Source organism: Cyprinus carpio, unplaced genomic scaffold (assembly GCF_018340385.1).
Source record: "Cyprinus carpio isolate SPL01 unplaced genomic scaffold, ASM1834038v1 S000006524, whole genome shotgun sequence".
NCBI lineage: Eukaryota > Metazoa > Chordata > Actinopteri > Cypriniformes > Cyprinidae > Cyprinus > Cyprinus carpio.
In genome coordinates this window covers 95,825-111,803 of record NW_024879191.1, presented here as the reverse complement: position 1 = coordinate 111,803, position 15,979 = coordinate 95,825, and the positions used below count along the sequence as shown (strand labels likewise).

The 15,979-nt window shown below is 36.6% G+C and overlaps 1 protein-coding gene across 2 annotated transcripts in view; it reads left to right on the top strand.

Annotated features, from left to right (window-relative positions):
• Nucleotides 1-11,952: 11,952 nt before the first annotated feature.
• LOC109098385 (metalloproteinase inhibitor 3-like) overlaps nt 11,953-15,979 on the top strand; it is an 80,695-nt gene continuing 76,668 nt past the window's right edge. For both annotated transcript variants that reach the window (XR_006159417.1, XM_042754473.1), the window contains exons 1-2: nt 11,953-12,141; nt 12,616-12,692. Coding sequence is in view for 1 of the 2 variants with exons in the window: in XM_042754473.1 (XP_042610407.1) it covers nt 12,018-12,141; nt 12,616-12,692 (201 nt within the window). In the remaining variant the exon portion in view is untranslated. The remainder of the gene's footprint in view (nt 12,142-12,615; nt 12,693-15,979) is intronic.

Genomic DNA, 15,979 nt, shown 5'->3' with positions numbered 1-15,979 from the left:
TGTGTGTGTGTGTGCGTGCGAGTGTGTGTCTACTTTTATTATTATACTGACATATATTATTTATCCAGACATTTTACACTATTAGACAAGAAAGAGAAATTCTGTATCATCTAGAAGCACAAGGACAACTCTAACTTTTTGTGTCATCAGTCTATATTACTTGATGAGTACCTGCTGTCAGGTAAAATCATTTACTATCTCTTAGGTTAGAGTCTGAGCTGAAACTGAAAACCATGATTCCTGATGCTGGTTAACATCCATTGAGGCTGAAATGTGCTACACAGTATGCCCAGATTTTTTAGCCCAATTTACAGTTTGGATAGGTTTTGGGCTGATTTCTGAAAAGAAAATCTTACATTTTGTATTCATTTATTCAGTTTCATCTTTTTTAGATTTCATCATCCAGTCTGAGAATATCACAGTTTGAGGCATATATTGAGATTATTTTAGAGCACATGCTATCATTTTCACTTATGTATGCATCTCTTAGTAACAAGGAGGACTCGTTTCTGCATGAGTTTGTGGTGTTTTTGGAATGAGTTCAGGAGTCTCATTTTGTTTGCAAACCTCAGTTGTTTAGTGTATGACATCCAGTTTTTCCTCTCTGTAACATTTACAAAGTCGGCAAAAAGCGTATTTGTTCAGATTTGATCTGTGGTCCAGTCAGGATCAATTAAGCCTCACAGTCCTCTTTAATACCTCAAAAAATATACACACTTTTCTTTAGAACTTGATAACACACTTCATTATTAAACACTAATTGTTAGGAGACTGACCTTAAATCCTCGAAAGAAAGCCCTAATATTATCCAGGACCTCAAACCTAAAAACAATAATGATGAATCTCATAGCAGAACACTGAGGGTTCAATAAGTGAGGACATCTCTAGGTAAGAAAATAGCTCATAAAGAAAAAAATAACTTTAACTGTGTAACTAAAGGGGTTAGTTCACCTAAAATGAAAAATTCAGCCTCTTTACTCACCCTCGAAGTTATTTTAAAATTGTCCTGGCACTTCTAAGCTCTATCATCCCGGAACGGCTTCGGCGTTCTTATTGTATACGGAAGTGATAGTTCAGCTCCGGGTTCTCCTATTTCCGCTTTCCTGCTCCACTCAGCAGCTCACCGATACCAGAGACACACCTCATGCCATCCGTTTGCTAAAAGTGTCTTCAGTATGTTTACGAAATGTTATGCCCATAACGTAAACATATTAAAAATAAAATAAATAAAATAACAGGAGAGTTTCAAAGTGACTAAGTATATTAGTATATGATGATTTTTTTCCTACTACATGCCAATCTAATAACATGGTTGTTAGCATTAAAGGTATAATTGCTGCCTTCTGTTGTGCAAATTTGGTTTGTGATGAAAATAACAGTACATCTTCGTCAGTTATTTTATCTACAGAGTGTTATCGGCCACCCTGAATTTCAAGGTTTCATTCAAAATCAGATTACAGATGAAGTAGCACTGTAAGATTACATTTGTTTGAATGCATTACTGCCAAAGTGATTGTGTGTGAATGTGTTGTAAATTCGTTAAATCATGCTTTAACCCGGAAAATATTCAGCATAAAAGGAACAGACAAACTCTTTCTTTGAGAATCCAGCCTGTAACTTCCCTCTCGACCATTGCCGTCATTATTCATCTGTATCTGCTTATAGTTAAATATGTTGAACGTGATTCTGCTAACATGCAGTTATATTACTGGTCGCTTGCATGAATTGATCTCGCGATGGAGCCGTGCAGGTGTGGTGCTCCTGGAGCCGCAGTGAAAACCACGACAAAAATCACAGTGTTCCACTCCACGCCGTTCCCACCTCCGCCACATACCTGCTCAAGCACTGCAAATACAAAGCTTGGAAGAGCCAGGACAATTTTAAGAATAACTCAGACTGATTCGACCACTGAAAGAAGAAAGTCACATACACCTAGGATGCCTTGAGCGCGGAGTAAAAGGGGGAAGTCGTGGCCTAATGGTTAGAGAGTCTGGACTCCCAATCAAGGCCGTGGAGTTCGAAGCCCTCGGGCCGGGCAGAGGGAATTGTGGTGGGGGGAGTGCATACAGTTCTCTGTCCACCCTTTCTAATACTATGACTTAGGTGCCCTTGAGCAAGGTGCATCGAACTCCCTAACTGCTCCCCCTGGCCAAGCAGAGTATTAAAAATGGCTGTCCACTGCTCCTCGGTGTGTGTGTCTTCACAGTGTGTGTGTGTTCACAGTGTGTGTGCACTTCGGATAAGCTAAATGCAGAGCACTTAATTCTGAGTATGGGTCACCATACTTGGCTGAATGTCACGTCACTTTCAATTTTTTACTCAGTTCTGTGTGAAATCAGACATTTGAGCATTAATTAATTAATTAAACAATGGCGAATTTTCAGTTTTGGGTAAACTAAACCATATAATTAAAATGCATAAGGAAACCATTTATGTTTTTTCCAACTAAGGACGTGTCCAGGAAGGCAGGGTTCATTCTAATTTATGTTTTTTTTCTGACTTGTGAAGCCTTGGAGCCAACTCTCACAACTTCACAAAAAGTGGTACCTACAGCATTTATCAGAAAGGCTGTGTGCTGTGAGGTAATAATCCCAAACAATACTTTTAAAATAATTACCATAGTTCTATTAATCCGCGAGTTAGTGCTGGTTGAAATCCAGTGTGCTTGATATTTTGTCGTCCACCTAAGGGGTTTTGCCTAGGCCATTGTTTGAAATTGCTATGTCCATCACCATCTGTACTGCCCAAGCCTGTGGCATTTGCATACTTGGCTTTGTAATTTCTTGCAGCCCTTTGTATTAGCCTCTGACTGTTATCATTCATTTATTGTATTTTTTAATAAAACAGTTGTTGTTGTGTTATAAGTATAGATATTAATTCAGTCTTCTCTCAAACTGTGATCGCTACAGATCTCGCGCTGTACTGGAGAATCCTGTTTGAAAAAGATGTTTCAGAAAAAATGTTTTATAGGACCCAATTCATACGATCTTGAAAAGGCTCTTCGGTCTGTTTGCGTGCCAGGCAATGACGGCTTCTGCAGTTGGCAACAAATTCTTGAGAAATAACTACAAATGCTCCTAAAAATAATGCCCTGAAGAACAAGTGCATCAGCCATTCAGCAGTGTGCATTTTTGCCCTTTTGTTCTCCAGAATGCTTAGAACAATTTGAAATTAAGTTAAACAATTTAATGAAGCTTTGCAATGCAGTCAGCAAATGCCTACAAAACCCTTTTCATGGAGATCTGCAATCAACCATTAAACTATTTTGCATGTAAAAGCATCTGTGTGTATTTAATGGGAAATGTAAGCATGTTGATATAAATATGGATGTTCATAGTGTCAAAAGCATTCATCTGGTATTGTTTTTTGCTATTCTATTCTGATGAACATTGAGTTAAAAAAATTACATTTTAATTAAAAAAAAATGCAATAACAAACAGCAACATTTAAGGTTCATTCCACAGAACCACAGCCACATCAGACAGCAGGAAATGTGTACTTCACTAGAAACCACAGAAACAGCATATTGCACAATTGTCTGCACAATGCAGAAAGCTGATATAGATTGTAAAACTGCATCACAGAGGCATTTCTTACAGAGGTACTTCTTTAAAGCACAACAATTATTTAATTATTAAAATTAAAACATTATGATTAAAAAATTTACTTTAAAGTAAAACTTTAAATTTGACATTTTTACAAAATTCCCTCTTTAAAAGTGTAATTAAGTGTGTTAGAAAACATAGCCATGAAGGTGTCTCTTTTTAAGTACACTTAGCATTGATTTAATTAATATTATATTACCTGGAATTACAGTTTTTATTTCAAATTTTCAATTACTTTTTTAATATGTGCTTTATGAGTATTATAAACAGCCAATATGCTAGAAATGTGCATGCTAATAAACTACTAGTTCATAGTGCAAACTGGTTCCTAAACTAATGTTACGTTAATGTTATATTTTAATCTCTGGAACTGTGATCCCTACAGATCTCTACCTGCATTGAAAAGCCCTGTCAACCCAGCACCAAAAAATGAGTGCATACTGACAGACTGCTCATGCCTATGGCCATCTGGACAGAGAATCGGTTCATGAGTCTGCCTGCATCAGACCTCCGCTTCACGTCCGGTGGTTCTTGACCTCCACATTGTCCATTAAAACTGTTTATTGCACAGCTAGCCGTTATTATGCCTTATATTATAAATAGCAGTGCTGGATTATTAGCATGTCATTTTTATCCTACAATATGATGACATATCCTTTTTACATTGGGTACATACTAGCGGTGTGCCCAAAGCAGAATACATTATTTGGAAAGGCATGGATAATGGCTTTAAAAACGTATGATGGATAAGGAATAATTCTGCCCGAATATTCGGCTGAGGCTGGCACAGTCTGGTGTTTGCTTAGATAAACAGTTGAGCCAGGGGATTGAGCAATATGATATTATACACATAACTCTGAAGTCATGCAATAGAGTGTGATGTGAAAGAATGTAAACCTTTATGAATGCAAAGAGTGCCAATCAAACACCGCATTGCTGCTGCCTCTCGGCATCTCTCAGAAATCAGAGCGCTTGGCAAGAGTAATATCCACCTATACAATACACATTATACATATTCTATTATTTGTATTATATTTAAAAGGTAATGATTTAAACCTTAGGCTATGATATGATACCTAATGAATGGAATGCACACCATGCGCCACCAATCAAAACAGAAAGCTATGTTTCAGTCTCTCAAAACCAAACTAGTTCTCTCTCAAGAGTAGGCTAATAATCAACTCAGATAAAGATACATTTTCTACTTGGCCTACATGTTTGCATCTTTATCTTTTTTGCTGGTTTGCGGCACTCGCTCATTTATTTAGTGAAGTTAAAAAAAGACTCACTAAAAAGAGTTCCCATGCGAATGAAATGTGCGACTGAATTAATTCAGTCGTGGTTCAAATGATCACTAAACATTTGTCAAGACATCTCTCTGCTTGCATGATAAATGTACTTTTTAGAAATTAATAATTATTTTAGTTTAACACAGCATACTTGTTCAGTGGTAACTATGAAAAAAAAGATAACGGTCTTATCAAGTAACTGTAAGACGCTCCACCTGGTTTTTCCATCCAAATGCAGATACAAATAATTTTGTGATTGTTACAGATACAAATACAGATACAAATACTGGCTGTTACATTGGAAATATGTAATGTCAATTACAAAGATTTGACAATTTACATATATGTAATTGTTGCATTAGGCTATGAATTAATAAGCTGCTTATTGATAAGAACTATTTAATTTCTTTTCATTTACAGTAGTCGAAAGTAACTGGAGTATTTTTTAAATAAGAAATCAATAGCAGAAATCAGTAGTCGTCGCAAACCCCTACTATATAGAAATGAGTTGGGTTTAGTTAATTAACACTGCAGTAAAGCGCCATTGTAGGCTTATAAATACTTCATAAATAATTCATTACTGTTTCTGGAAATATGATGTATGTTTAGGCCAATCCTTGCAGTTAGCATCACGGCTGGTTCCCTTGACAAAACCCCAAAAGGATTTTCCCATAGGCTTTTTTGGATTATCGCGAAAAAAATAAGTTTGTGTGCTCAACAAAAAATTGATCCTTACACGCTTTGTCCATCAAGATAATTTTTCGCGATATGAACACAATTTTTATAAATTTTGAAGCTTCAATTGCAGTCGCCAGAAGCAAAAAAGCCAAAGGCTTAACTACACCATGATCCCACAGTTTCAACATGACCACCACTAAGCCTCCAACAGCCTTTTTATTCTTTATCTAAAAATACATTTTCCCAGAAAGTTTGATTTAGGAATCATCTGTAAGTGCACACCATGAGGAGTATAACGAGGCTGTAAAGTGGGATTGAGCTTACCTGTTCAATGTGATGATGTTTAATGTCACTACAGCCTTTGTAGTCCGATTTAGCCACTCTTTAGCAACCATCTTTTTAACATGTAACAGCTTTGAAAAATCATGAGTAGGATAATATTGATGTATTTTATCATGTAAAATTAAATGTGAAAATATATTGAACTTATGTTAATCTCAGACCTTATTTGGCTTCATTTAACCAAAAACCCATTTAAAAAAACAAATGACAATGACTTCAGGATGAGGGAACCAGAAGTGCTAAAAATGCTAACTTCCAGATTTTGGCCTACAAACCTATGCCATACTTCCACCACTCTATTAAAAAACTGCCTTAGGTGTGCAATTTAATTATTTTAAAACTCATTTCTAGCTATTTGAGTGTTGATTAAGTTTGATTAATTAATTGATTATTTATGATTGATGGTTTATGGTTTTCTATCCAAGTGAATCCTGAATTTCGCTTTGGAAACCATAATTTTAATTTCTATGTATCCCTATTGACTAATAAAATAATCTTTTTTTCTTTCTCTAAAATTGATGAGTGGGGTCAAAAGTCAGTTGTTGGCATTGATTTGTACTCATTAATAAATCATGCATAATAATGAATATTAATGCTGTATGTGAATGTTTTGAGTGCATGCAGAGATGCTGTTTATCTCTCGCGACCAGCTCCTGCTACTACTTTTTTCTTCTCCTCTTTCCCTACCGGTTTTTTATGTTTTTTTCCTCTTTGATTTTTGGCCTCTTTTTCTTCTTCTTTTACATCATTGTACTTTAGGTTTTTCTGTGAGTATTGTACCCTATTATAACTAATTTGTATCATTTCCCCAAAATTAAGAATAGCTATCAGCACATCTTTTGTAACTATGGTAAATTTGTTATCGCCAACAACACTTAACTCACCCTTCTATATAATTTTGAGGAAATTTATTATAAAATTTAAAAGAAACTTAAAGTGCAGCACCTTTTAACTTGTACCGAGCTGGGCTGAAATTACATTTATAGTTTATGAAAAACACATTGAATTAAAATTCTACATAAAATACATACAGGTTTCATGTTTTCAGTATCAAAATGTTCGTGGATCATATTCTGATCTCGTGCTGATATAAACCAACTGCATCTATCCTGTTTACACACATTCCCTTATCCAGTCATAATATTTGTCTGATCTAATTTATGTCCCCTCTAGTGGTTAAAAATGAAACTGCATGCATGCCGTTACCGCATAACTTTTTATTTTTTCTTCAGCTCTGTGTGACTGTGCAGATAAATATGATGCTACTGTTCTGCTAAGTCAAGTCACCTTTATTTATATAGCACTTTATACAATACAGATTGTGCCAAAGCAGCTTTTTACAGTGTTAAACAGGAAAAACATGTGCTGATCATGAAAGAAGATCATAGAAAACTATCAGTTTATCAGTTAAAGGCAGTTCATTGTTGATTCAGTGATGACATCATCCAGCTTAGTAAGTTCACTTCCAATAGTGTCTGTGCAATCAAGTCAACACCTTTACAGAAATTGTGTCCCCAGCTATGCAAAGCCAAAGGCTTATGGTGTGGCAAGGAATCCAGGCTCAGTCGGGGGCCAGCCTCCTCTGGCCAGACTTAAACCAGTATGGTGTGTGGTTTAATTCCAGGCTGCAACACCTGTCAGATTGAGCAGAAGACTCGTCTGGTTCCCTGTGGTCTTGTGCCTCATGGTCGAATACGAGGTGTTCGCACAGGCAGTGGTGGACGGACTAAGTACACAAATCAAGTACTTGAGTAAAAGTACAGATAATGATAATAAAATTATACTCCAGTAAAAGTAAAATTACTCCTTTTTCAATTTTACTTGAGTGAAAGTACAAAAGTACCTCGATTTTTATGTACTGTAAGTAAAAAGTACTGATAGATAGATTTATTTTGCAATTTTAGATATGGGCTATTTAATTTAATTTATATTAGCAAATTTTTTATAATCCCTACTGCTCAAAATACCTGGAATTTTCTCAAAATAAACTACACTACATGGTGTCAAGATATATTTTTATTGTTGATATGGACTAATGCTTGATGAGAGTGATGTAGTAATGTTCACTGTGAAGCTTACACTGTGATATACCTAAGAGAAAACAGATTTCCAGACCTTTGACCACAAAAACCAGTCCAGTCCATAATGTCAGTTTTTCGAAATTGAGATTTATATACATCATCCAAAGCTGAATAAATAAGCTGTTAGAAAGGATGATATTTGGCTGAGATACAACTATTTGAAAATCTGGAATCTAAGGGTGCAATAAAATCAAAACACTGAGAAAATCAACTTTAAATTTGTCTAAATGAACTTCTTAGCAATACATATTACTAATCAAAAAATAAGTTTTAATATATTTACGGTAGGAAATTTACAAAATATCTTCATGGAACATGATCTTTATTAATATCCTAATAATTTTTGCCATAAAAAGAAAATTAATCATTTTGACACCCTACAGTGTATTTTTTTGGCTTTTGCTACAAATATACCCCCAGCGACTTCAGACTGGTTTTGTGCTCCAGGGTCACATTTAACTATCAGATGTTCACCAGTAAGAAAAAAAAAAGTGTTTTAAAATTTGTTGTTTAGCAGAACATCACAGTTATATATGACATGAGAATAAGGCCTGAAGTTAGAAGAATTGATTTTAAGGAAAAAAATAATCATATTTTCATAATGATTTTTTTTTTTCCTTCTCAAACCTTGTCTGTGGTGTAAAAAACACCTCCTGGCCAAATGATTCCCAGAGGGCATCACCCCTCAATCTGATAATTACTGTAGTTACCATGTTCTGAACATCACTTCATTTCTTTTCCCTCAGGTGTAATCTATCTAGGTGGTTGAATAAAAAATATTTGACTCCTTATTTTTTAAAAATAGCCCTTCAACTTAGCACCAGCACAGCAAGCTTCTGTTAGCTAGACAGTTATCATCAGCTACCAATATTTACTTAATTTCAGTATGGTTATGAATAAACTGGACTGAGTCTGAGAAACATCCAGAGCCACCGCAGCACAGGCGTGTGCTTTTGAACCAGAAACAGCGGGCAGAAGCGCCTGACCTGGGCTACAGAGAAGCAGCACTGGACTGTTGCTCAGTGGTCCAAAGTACTTTTTTTCGGATGAAAGCAAATTTTGATGTCATTCGAAATCAAGGTGCCAGAGTCTGAGGAAGACTGGGGAGAAGGAAATGCCAAAATGCCTGAAGTCCAGTGTCAAGTACCCACAGTCAGTGATGGTCTGGGGTGCCATGTCAGCTGCTGGTGTTGGTCCACTGTGTTTTATCAAGGGCAGGGTCAATGCAGCTAGCTATCAGGAGATTTTGAGCACTTCATGCTTCCATCTGCTGAAAAGCTTTATGGAGATGAAGATTTCGCTTTTTCAGCACGACCTGCCACCTGCTCACAGTGCCAAAACCCACTGGTAAATGGTTTACTGACCATGGTATTACTGTGCTCAATTGGCCTGCCAACTCTCCTGACCTGAACCCCATAGAGAATCTGTGGGATATTGTGAAGAGAAAGTTGAGAGACGCAAAGACCCAACACTCTGGATGAGCTTAATGCTCATTTCTGCAAAAAGGATTCCCGACCAAGTATTGAGTGCATAACTGAACATAATTATTTGAAGGTTGACTTTTTTTGTATTAAAAACACTTTTCTTTTTATTGGTGGGATGAAATATGCTAATTTTTTTGAGATAGAATTTTGGGTTTTCATGAGCTGTATGCCAAAAATCATCAGTATTAAAAACAATAAAAAGACCTGAAATATTTCAGTTGGTGTGCAATGAATCTAAAATATATGAAAGTTTAATTTTTTATCATTACATTATGGAAAATAATGAACTTTTTTCACCACATAGAATAAAGTGTAGGGAGAAGATCATTGGTTACTTTGGAGCAGAGCTGCTTCAGTACTATGAAGTGATCTAAAACCTGACTGAAAGAAAGGTTCTAGTAGTATATTGTGAGTGGTCAAAAAAGGGGAGCAGCTGTGAGCAGAACAGCTTTTTCCAAAACTTTAGAAATAAAAGGAAGCTTTCTCTTTAGAAATGGGAAGGAAGTTATTTAGGCATTTAACATCGATATCATGTTTGTTTGAGCAGGGTTTCATATGTGATACTAAATTCCTCAACTCAGTGAGAGAGATGGGCCAAAATTGGTTGGGTAAAAGTAGCGCCAGCAACCAGGCGGAGTAGCAGATGAGGTGGGAGTAAACACTGGACCAAAGTTCTAATTTTATTAGTAAAAAAACTTAAGAAATTTCTCAGGTATCAGTAGATTACATCAACAGCTGGGGAATTTAAGGGCTGGAGCAATAGAGTTTATCGTGACTCAAATACATTTTTTGGTTTATTTGGAGTGTTTACTGATCAAACCAGAGAGTTGCTTTGTCCTGGCTATTTTTGCTGCTGCCTTGAAAAGAAGCTAATGCAGATTTTAAAATTTGAAAAATAAACATTGAGATGGACCTTTTTCCATTTCTCTTTCAGCTTCTTTAATGGTATTGTGGCCTGCCTAAGAGGATGCTGGGATTCATATCTAACCAGTAATGAGATTTCCACTTGGAGCCAGTGTATGTGAAAGGTGCTACAGAGTCAAGTATGGAAGAACAAGATGAGTGAAAAGGGTTACTAATTCATCCGACTAGGGGAGAATGATGCCGCTAAGGTAAATAATAGATGATAAATCCATTGAATCGCTACACCCCTCTAGCATTAAGGCACATCTGAATTCAATGTTAGTTACAGTTCCTGTCTCCTGAGATGCCTTCATCTGGCCCATTTGAAGGCAGCATTTGACTCCACAATCCTGTGCACATAGGCGAGGGGTGAACCAACTCTAGAGTAAGGCTAAAAGAAGCCAAATCTATTAAATACAAACATCATGTCTTTTTAGGCAAGAACCAGACATGGGTGCCATGTAGGCTAATAAAATATTTAATGGGACTGAATTTGTATTTAACGTGATTACAATTTAATTAAAACATTAGAAACTGATAATTATATAACGTTTCCTTTCCAAGGTTATTCACACAGCGAATAAATTATAGTCTACAGAAAGTGACATTATCATTAACTTTAATCTATCCCAAGTTTAAGCACTCTTAACAAAAACAAAACTGTCCTTATAATCACTGAAGCTGTATACACTGCAAAATGAATCTCTTATTTACATTGTATGTACATCTGCGTTTTGCTGTTTATGATGAGAGAATTTACAAGAGTCCGGATGTCAGTCAGCGAATGCGCGCACACTCAACAAAGCTGATGAGTTTCAGCGATGACTCATATGAACGCCTCTGATTGGCCACTGCATTCCTAAGCTCAACAGAATTGTGTGGGATTGATTATAATGTGCAAAACTGTAAAAATGCTTAAAATGAAATACAGTGCAACACGAGCAGATCTTAATCTAATGCCACAATCGACACTTTCTATTCATTATCACTTTGTTAGCAATAGATTTAATTTGTTTGTGCAGGAGCATTTTTGTCCAATTTAGTGGCAATTTTGCCATAAGACCCCATGACCAGGGTAAGGCTAAGCCTTACACACCCTATGCCTGTGCGTTCCATTCTGTGACAGTTAAGCCAAAAAATAAAGATGCCGTCTGAAAGTTGCAGCTGGTGGTCAGTTTGTGTGCTAAAGTATGTTTTTGATAAACTTTTTCCCCTTTTGATGTCATTTCTAGCGAGAAATTAATATTGCAGTAATTAAATATTTACTTTGTTAGCACTGAAGCTCTCTATATTTTGTTAGATCATTAAACCTTTACTCTGCCTCAGAAGCCTGTCTGAAATCTGTTTCATGAGGTGCCTTCATGCAAAAACGCTGCCTACAAAGTCATTGCTTCATACGGCAGCGAGGCAGCTTAAGCTTTCGGATGCAGCCCATGTAGCTTTCAAATAAGCATGAAGACTTAATTAGTTGGATCAGGTGTGTTTAATTAGGGTTGGATCTAAATTATGTATAGTTAGGAACACCATAAATTGGGACAGCCCACGTAACGCTGTGACACAATTGCACTTCAAAAGAAAGCCGTATCTGCTCCAGAGCCTGAGTATAGTTTAGTCTTGTGCTGTGAGAGTGAGAGCATGTCTGCTGCTGTGAGTGTAGCGCTGCTGTTCTTCTTTTCTGTGGCACTGAACGAACAGGTGACCGACGGCTGTACATGTATACCAAGACACCCTCAACAGCAGTTCTGCTCGTCTGATATAGGTACGTCAAACACATGCATAGCTAATCAAACACCAACAGCTGCTGTATTCAAATCTGCAGACTGCATGCTGCTTTAAAAGGTTATCTTCAGTTCATTAACATTAGTTCAGTGACTTAAATTATTGAACCACACATTAGGTTTATGGAAAGTAGGGCTGCATGATTAAACATGCCGATGAATTGTGAAGTGGAAATGTGTTTCAGTGAAGTGAGGCACATTTGTGAATTTTTCAAATGGTGTACACATTGAATTGCACTGGGGTGTGTGTGTGTGTGTGGTCTCCATCCAAATTAACTGAACAAGATGTCAATAAATGCATGTGTCACCTGATCCACAAATGCATTGTGCATGCATCTAATAATCATTTTGAGCCCAATATCATCCCATATTATGAGCAATGTTTTTGATTCAGACAAATGTAATCCAGTAACATAAAAAAACTAATTGTCACATCTGGCTTTTTTACCAATTAGTGATTCGAGCTAAGGTCATTGGAAAGGTGTCCAGCACTGTCCCTCGATTAACTGCATACAAAATCCAAACTATTCAGGTGAGGATATACGGTACTGGACTGTTCGTTCGTTCGAGTGAGTGTATAGTAGGGGTAATGAACCTTGGTCCTGGAGCCCTGCAGAGTTTTGCTTCAACCCTAATCAAACCCACCTGAACAAGCTAATCAAGGTCTGAACCTTACATTTAACTGCTGGTCATATGCTCTCCATATAACCATGTACATGTATAGCCGCGTTTCCACCGCAGGAACTTTACCCAGGAACTAGGGACTTTGGCCTGGTACTCGGTGTGTTTCCACCGCAGGAACCAGGACTAAATAAAGTTCCGGGTAAAAAATGCCCCTCAGAAAGACCCTGCTGGCGAGGTAGTACTTTTTTAAAGTTCCTGAACTTTCGGGGGCGGTACTTGGACGCTAAACGTGCTGATTGGTTGAGTTCACGCAGCATTGTGACTTATTTTCTAAATATTACTGTTATTGTGTCATGAAATGTAGTTTTAAAAGTATTTCAGGCAAGAATGTAGTTTAAAACTCAAATCTGTGGTTTTTAAAAAGCCGCTGGCTCTGTCTCGTTAGTGGTAAAACAAAATAGAATTCATTTTGGGTAAATCTAACAGGTAATCTTTGGTCTGTATTCAATTTATTTGTTAAAATGAAAATAAAAAAGGCAAATTGATATAATATTCCGTTTCATTGTAATGGCTGTATATAAACACATTTCCCTGAACTAAGTACATTTCTGCTGCTGTTATTACAGTATGTTTAAATGAAAACAAAAGGAGGCAGTGGTATTTGATATCCTATTTCGTTTTATTGTAAATGTACTGTGAGGAAAATTGCTGACTGATGTTATAAAGTACGCTGCTGTTTGCATAATTACCGGATTTGCGTTGTCGCGGACAAAACACTCCCAAATCAAATGCGCAAAGTCCGAGCTACTGAGGATGCAAGTCTGAAATTTTCGTACTTTGTATTGAGAAACGCGTGCAGACCTAGGTCACCAGACTATTTGGCTAATCTTCCCGGTACTTTAGACCGCGGTGGAAACGCAGACAGCAACAGGTCTGGGGGGAAAAAGTTCCTGGTACAAATGTTCAAGGTAATTTCGGTGGAAACGCGGCATATGTGACAAATCTTGAGTCTTGAACTGTTATAGGAAGCTACAGCCAGGTGAGTTTTAATTAGGTTTGGAGCTGAACTCTGTGGCTCTCCAGGACCAACGTTCACCACCCCAGATATTATGTGTATATGTGTGACCCAGGAGCACAAAATAGAACAAGTAGCACAGGTATATTTGTAGCAATAGACAACATAGGCATTGTAGGATCAATGGTTTGATTTTTTTTTACTGCAAAAAAATCATAGGATATTAAGTAAAGATCATGTTCATGAAGATTGTTTAATTTCCTACTTCAATGTATCAACTTATAAGTAATGTGCATTACGAAAGACTGCATTTGGACAAACTTTAAGGTGATTTCTCATTTTGTGTATTTTTGGCACCCTACGCTTCCCAGGTTTCAAATAGTTGTATCCCAGTTAACTCGGTTTAGGTCAGATGTGATAAATCTCAACTTACCCTTTATGACTTTTTTTTTTTTTTTTAATTTTTTTTTTTTTTTTTGTTTTAAAATCCAGCGTTTAAGCAAGCGACAAGAAAGAGAATTCCGGTCAATCTAACTCCTCCCAAAACATCATGTGGCGTCATTTCTGAAAAATGCGAGACCTGTGTCAGGTAAATTATTTACTATCCTAGGCAGAGTTTGAGTTGAAACTGAACACCAATGATTCCTGATGATGGTTGTTAACATTCAGGTTGACTGAGGCTCTGAAATCATGATACACATTATGCCCAGATTTTTAGCCAGTCTTTGGAAAGGATTGGGCTGTGACTTGAAATATTCACAGAAAATCACATTGTGTATTCAGTTATTCAACTTCACTTCACCCCCCCTTTTTTTTTTTTTTTTTTTTTTTTTTTCATCCAGTCTGACAATATCACAGTTTGATAATATCTGAGATTATTTTAGAGCACATCTTTTTCACTTATGCATCTCTTAGTAACAAGACTCGTTTCTGCATGAGTTTGTGGTGTTTGGAATGTTCAGGGTTTGTATGTTTGCAAACCTCAGTTGTTTAGTGTATGATATCCAGTTTTTCCTCTGTAACATTTACAAGTCGGCATGGCATATTTGTTCAGATTTGATCTGTATTCCAGTCAGATCAATTAAGGCTTGCATTCCTTTTTAATACCTCAAAACATGCTTAAGACCTAGATAACACACTTCATTAACCCTTGTGCATTGTTCAAATTCACTACCCTTTCGTTATGTTCGTGGATGAAAACATCCACTAAATTAAACTGCTGTAAAAATTTATTAGATAAATATTTAGTCCTGAATTTTTTTTGCATAAATCTATTAATCAACCTCAGTCCTGATCAAAACTACCAAATGTTTTTAAAAAAATCCAAGATTTTAACTCTTTAATTACCAAGTTCATAAATGATGTCACTGATTTGGGGAAAAAACACACACACAATGACATTTTTCAATATAAAGTGATTGTGGACTGGATTTTTTTTTTTTACCTTTATCACAGTCTTGGGCATGTCAAAGATTAGTAACAACTTTGACTTTGATGCATTGTTAGTTTTTGTGCAGCATTAGATTTTAATTTTTTCTCCCTCACTTGTTGTTCGTGGCTGTTTTTGCCCCATTGACTTCCATTCCAAAAAAAGGCTTAGTTTCTGGTTTGTATATGGAGTATAACAGCAAATTATTGTGTGTGTGAGATTCTTGATTGTTGGTGGTTTTCCCTGTTGGGAAGAGGTAACATTTGTTATTTTTTACAGTTGATCACTAGGTGGGACCATTAACCCTTTAGATAGGCCTGTGCAAAAAAAGCTTAGTTTCTGACTTGTATATGAAGCTATATGGAGTATAACAGCATATTATATTGTGTGTGTGTGAGAGAGACCTTTGCGCTCTTACCTTGATGTATTTGAGAAAATCAAAATGTACACCTCTCTCTCAGAACTACATGGAGTAAACAAGTGTAATTATGCACCTGCTGCCTTTTTAATGGTGGTGATAAGTATAGACTAAACAAAAGCAAAGTACGTGGATTTAAACACTTGCATGCCATCCTGCTGGTCATTTGATGGTGAGAAGAGCAGCAAGCAACAAGAGAAAGGGCTTGACTTGTACCAAAGTTTTAGAAATTATTATGCAGCTTGACCTCTCCAGCGAGCTGCAGCTTATTTGAAGTTGGTATTGCATTTTGGTTCATAATACATTACTTTGCATCAGATTTATGAACATAGA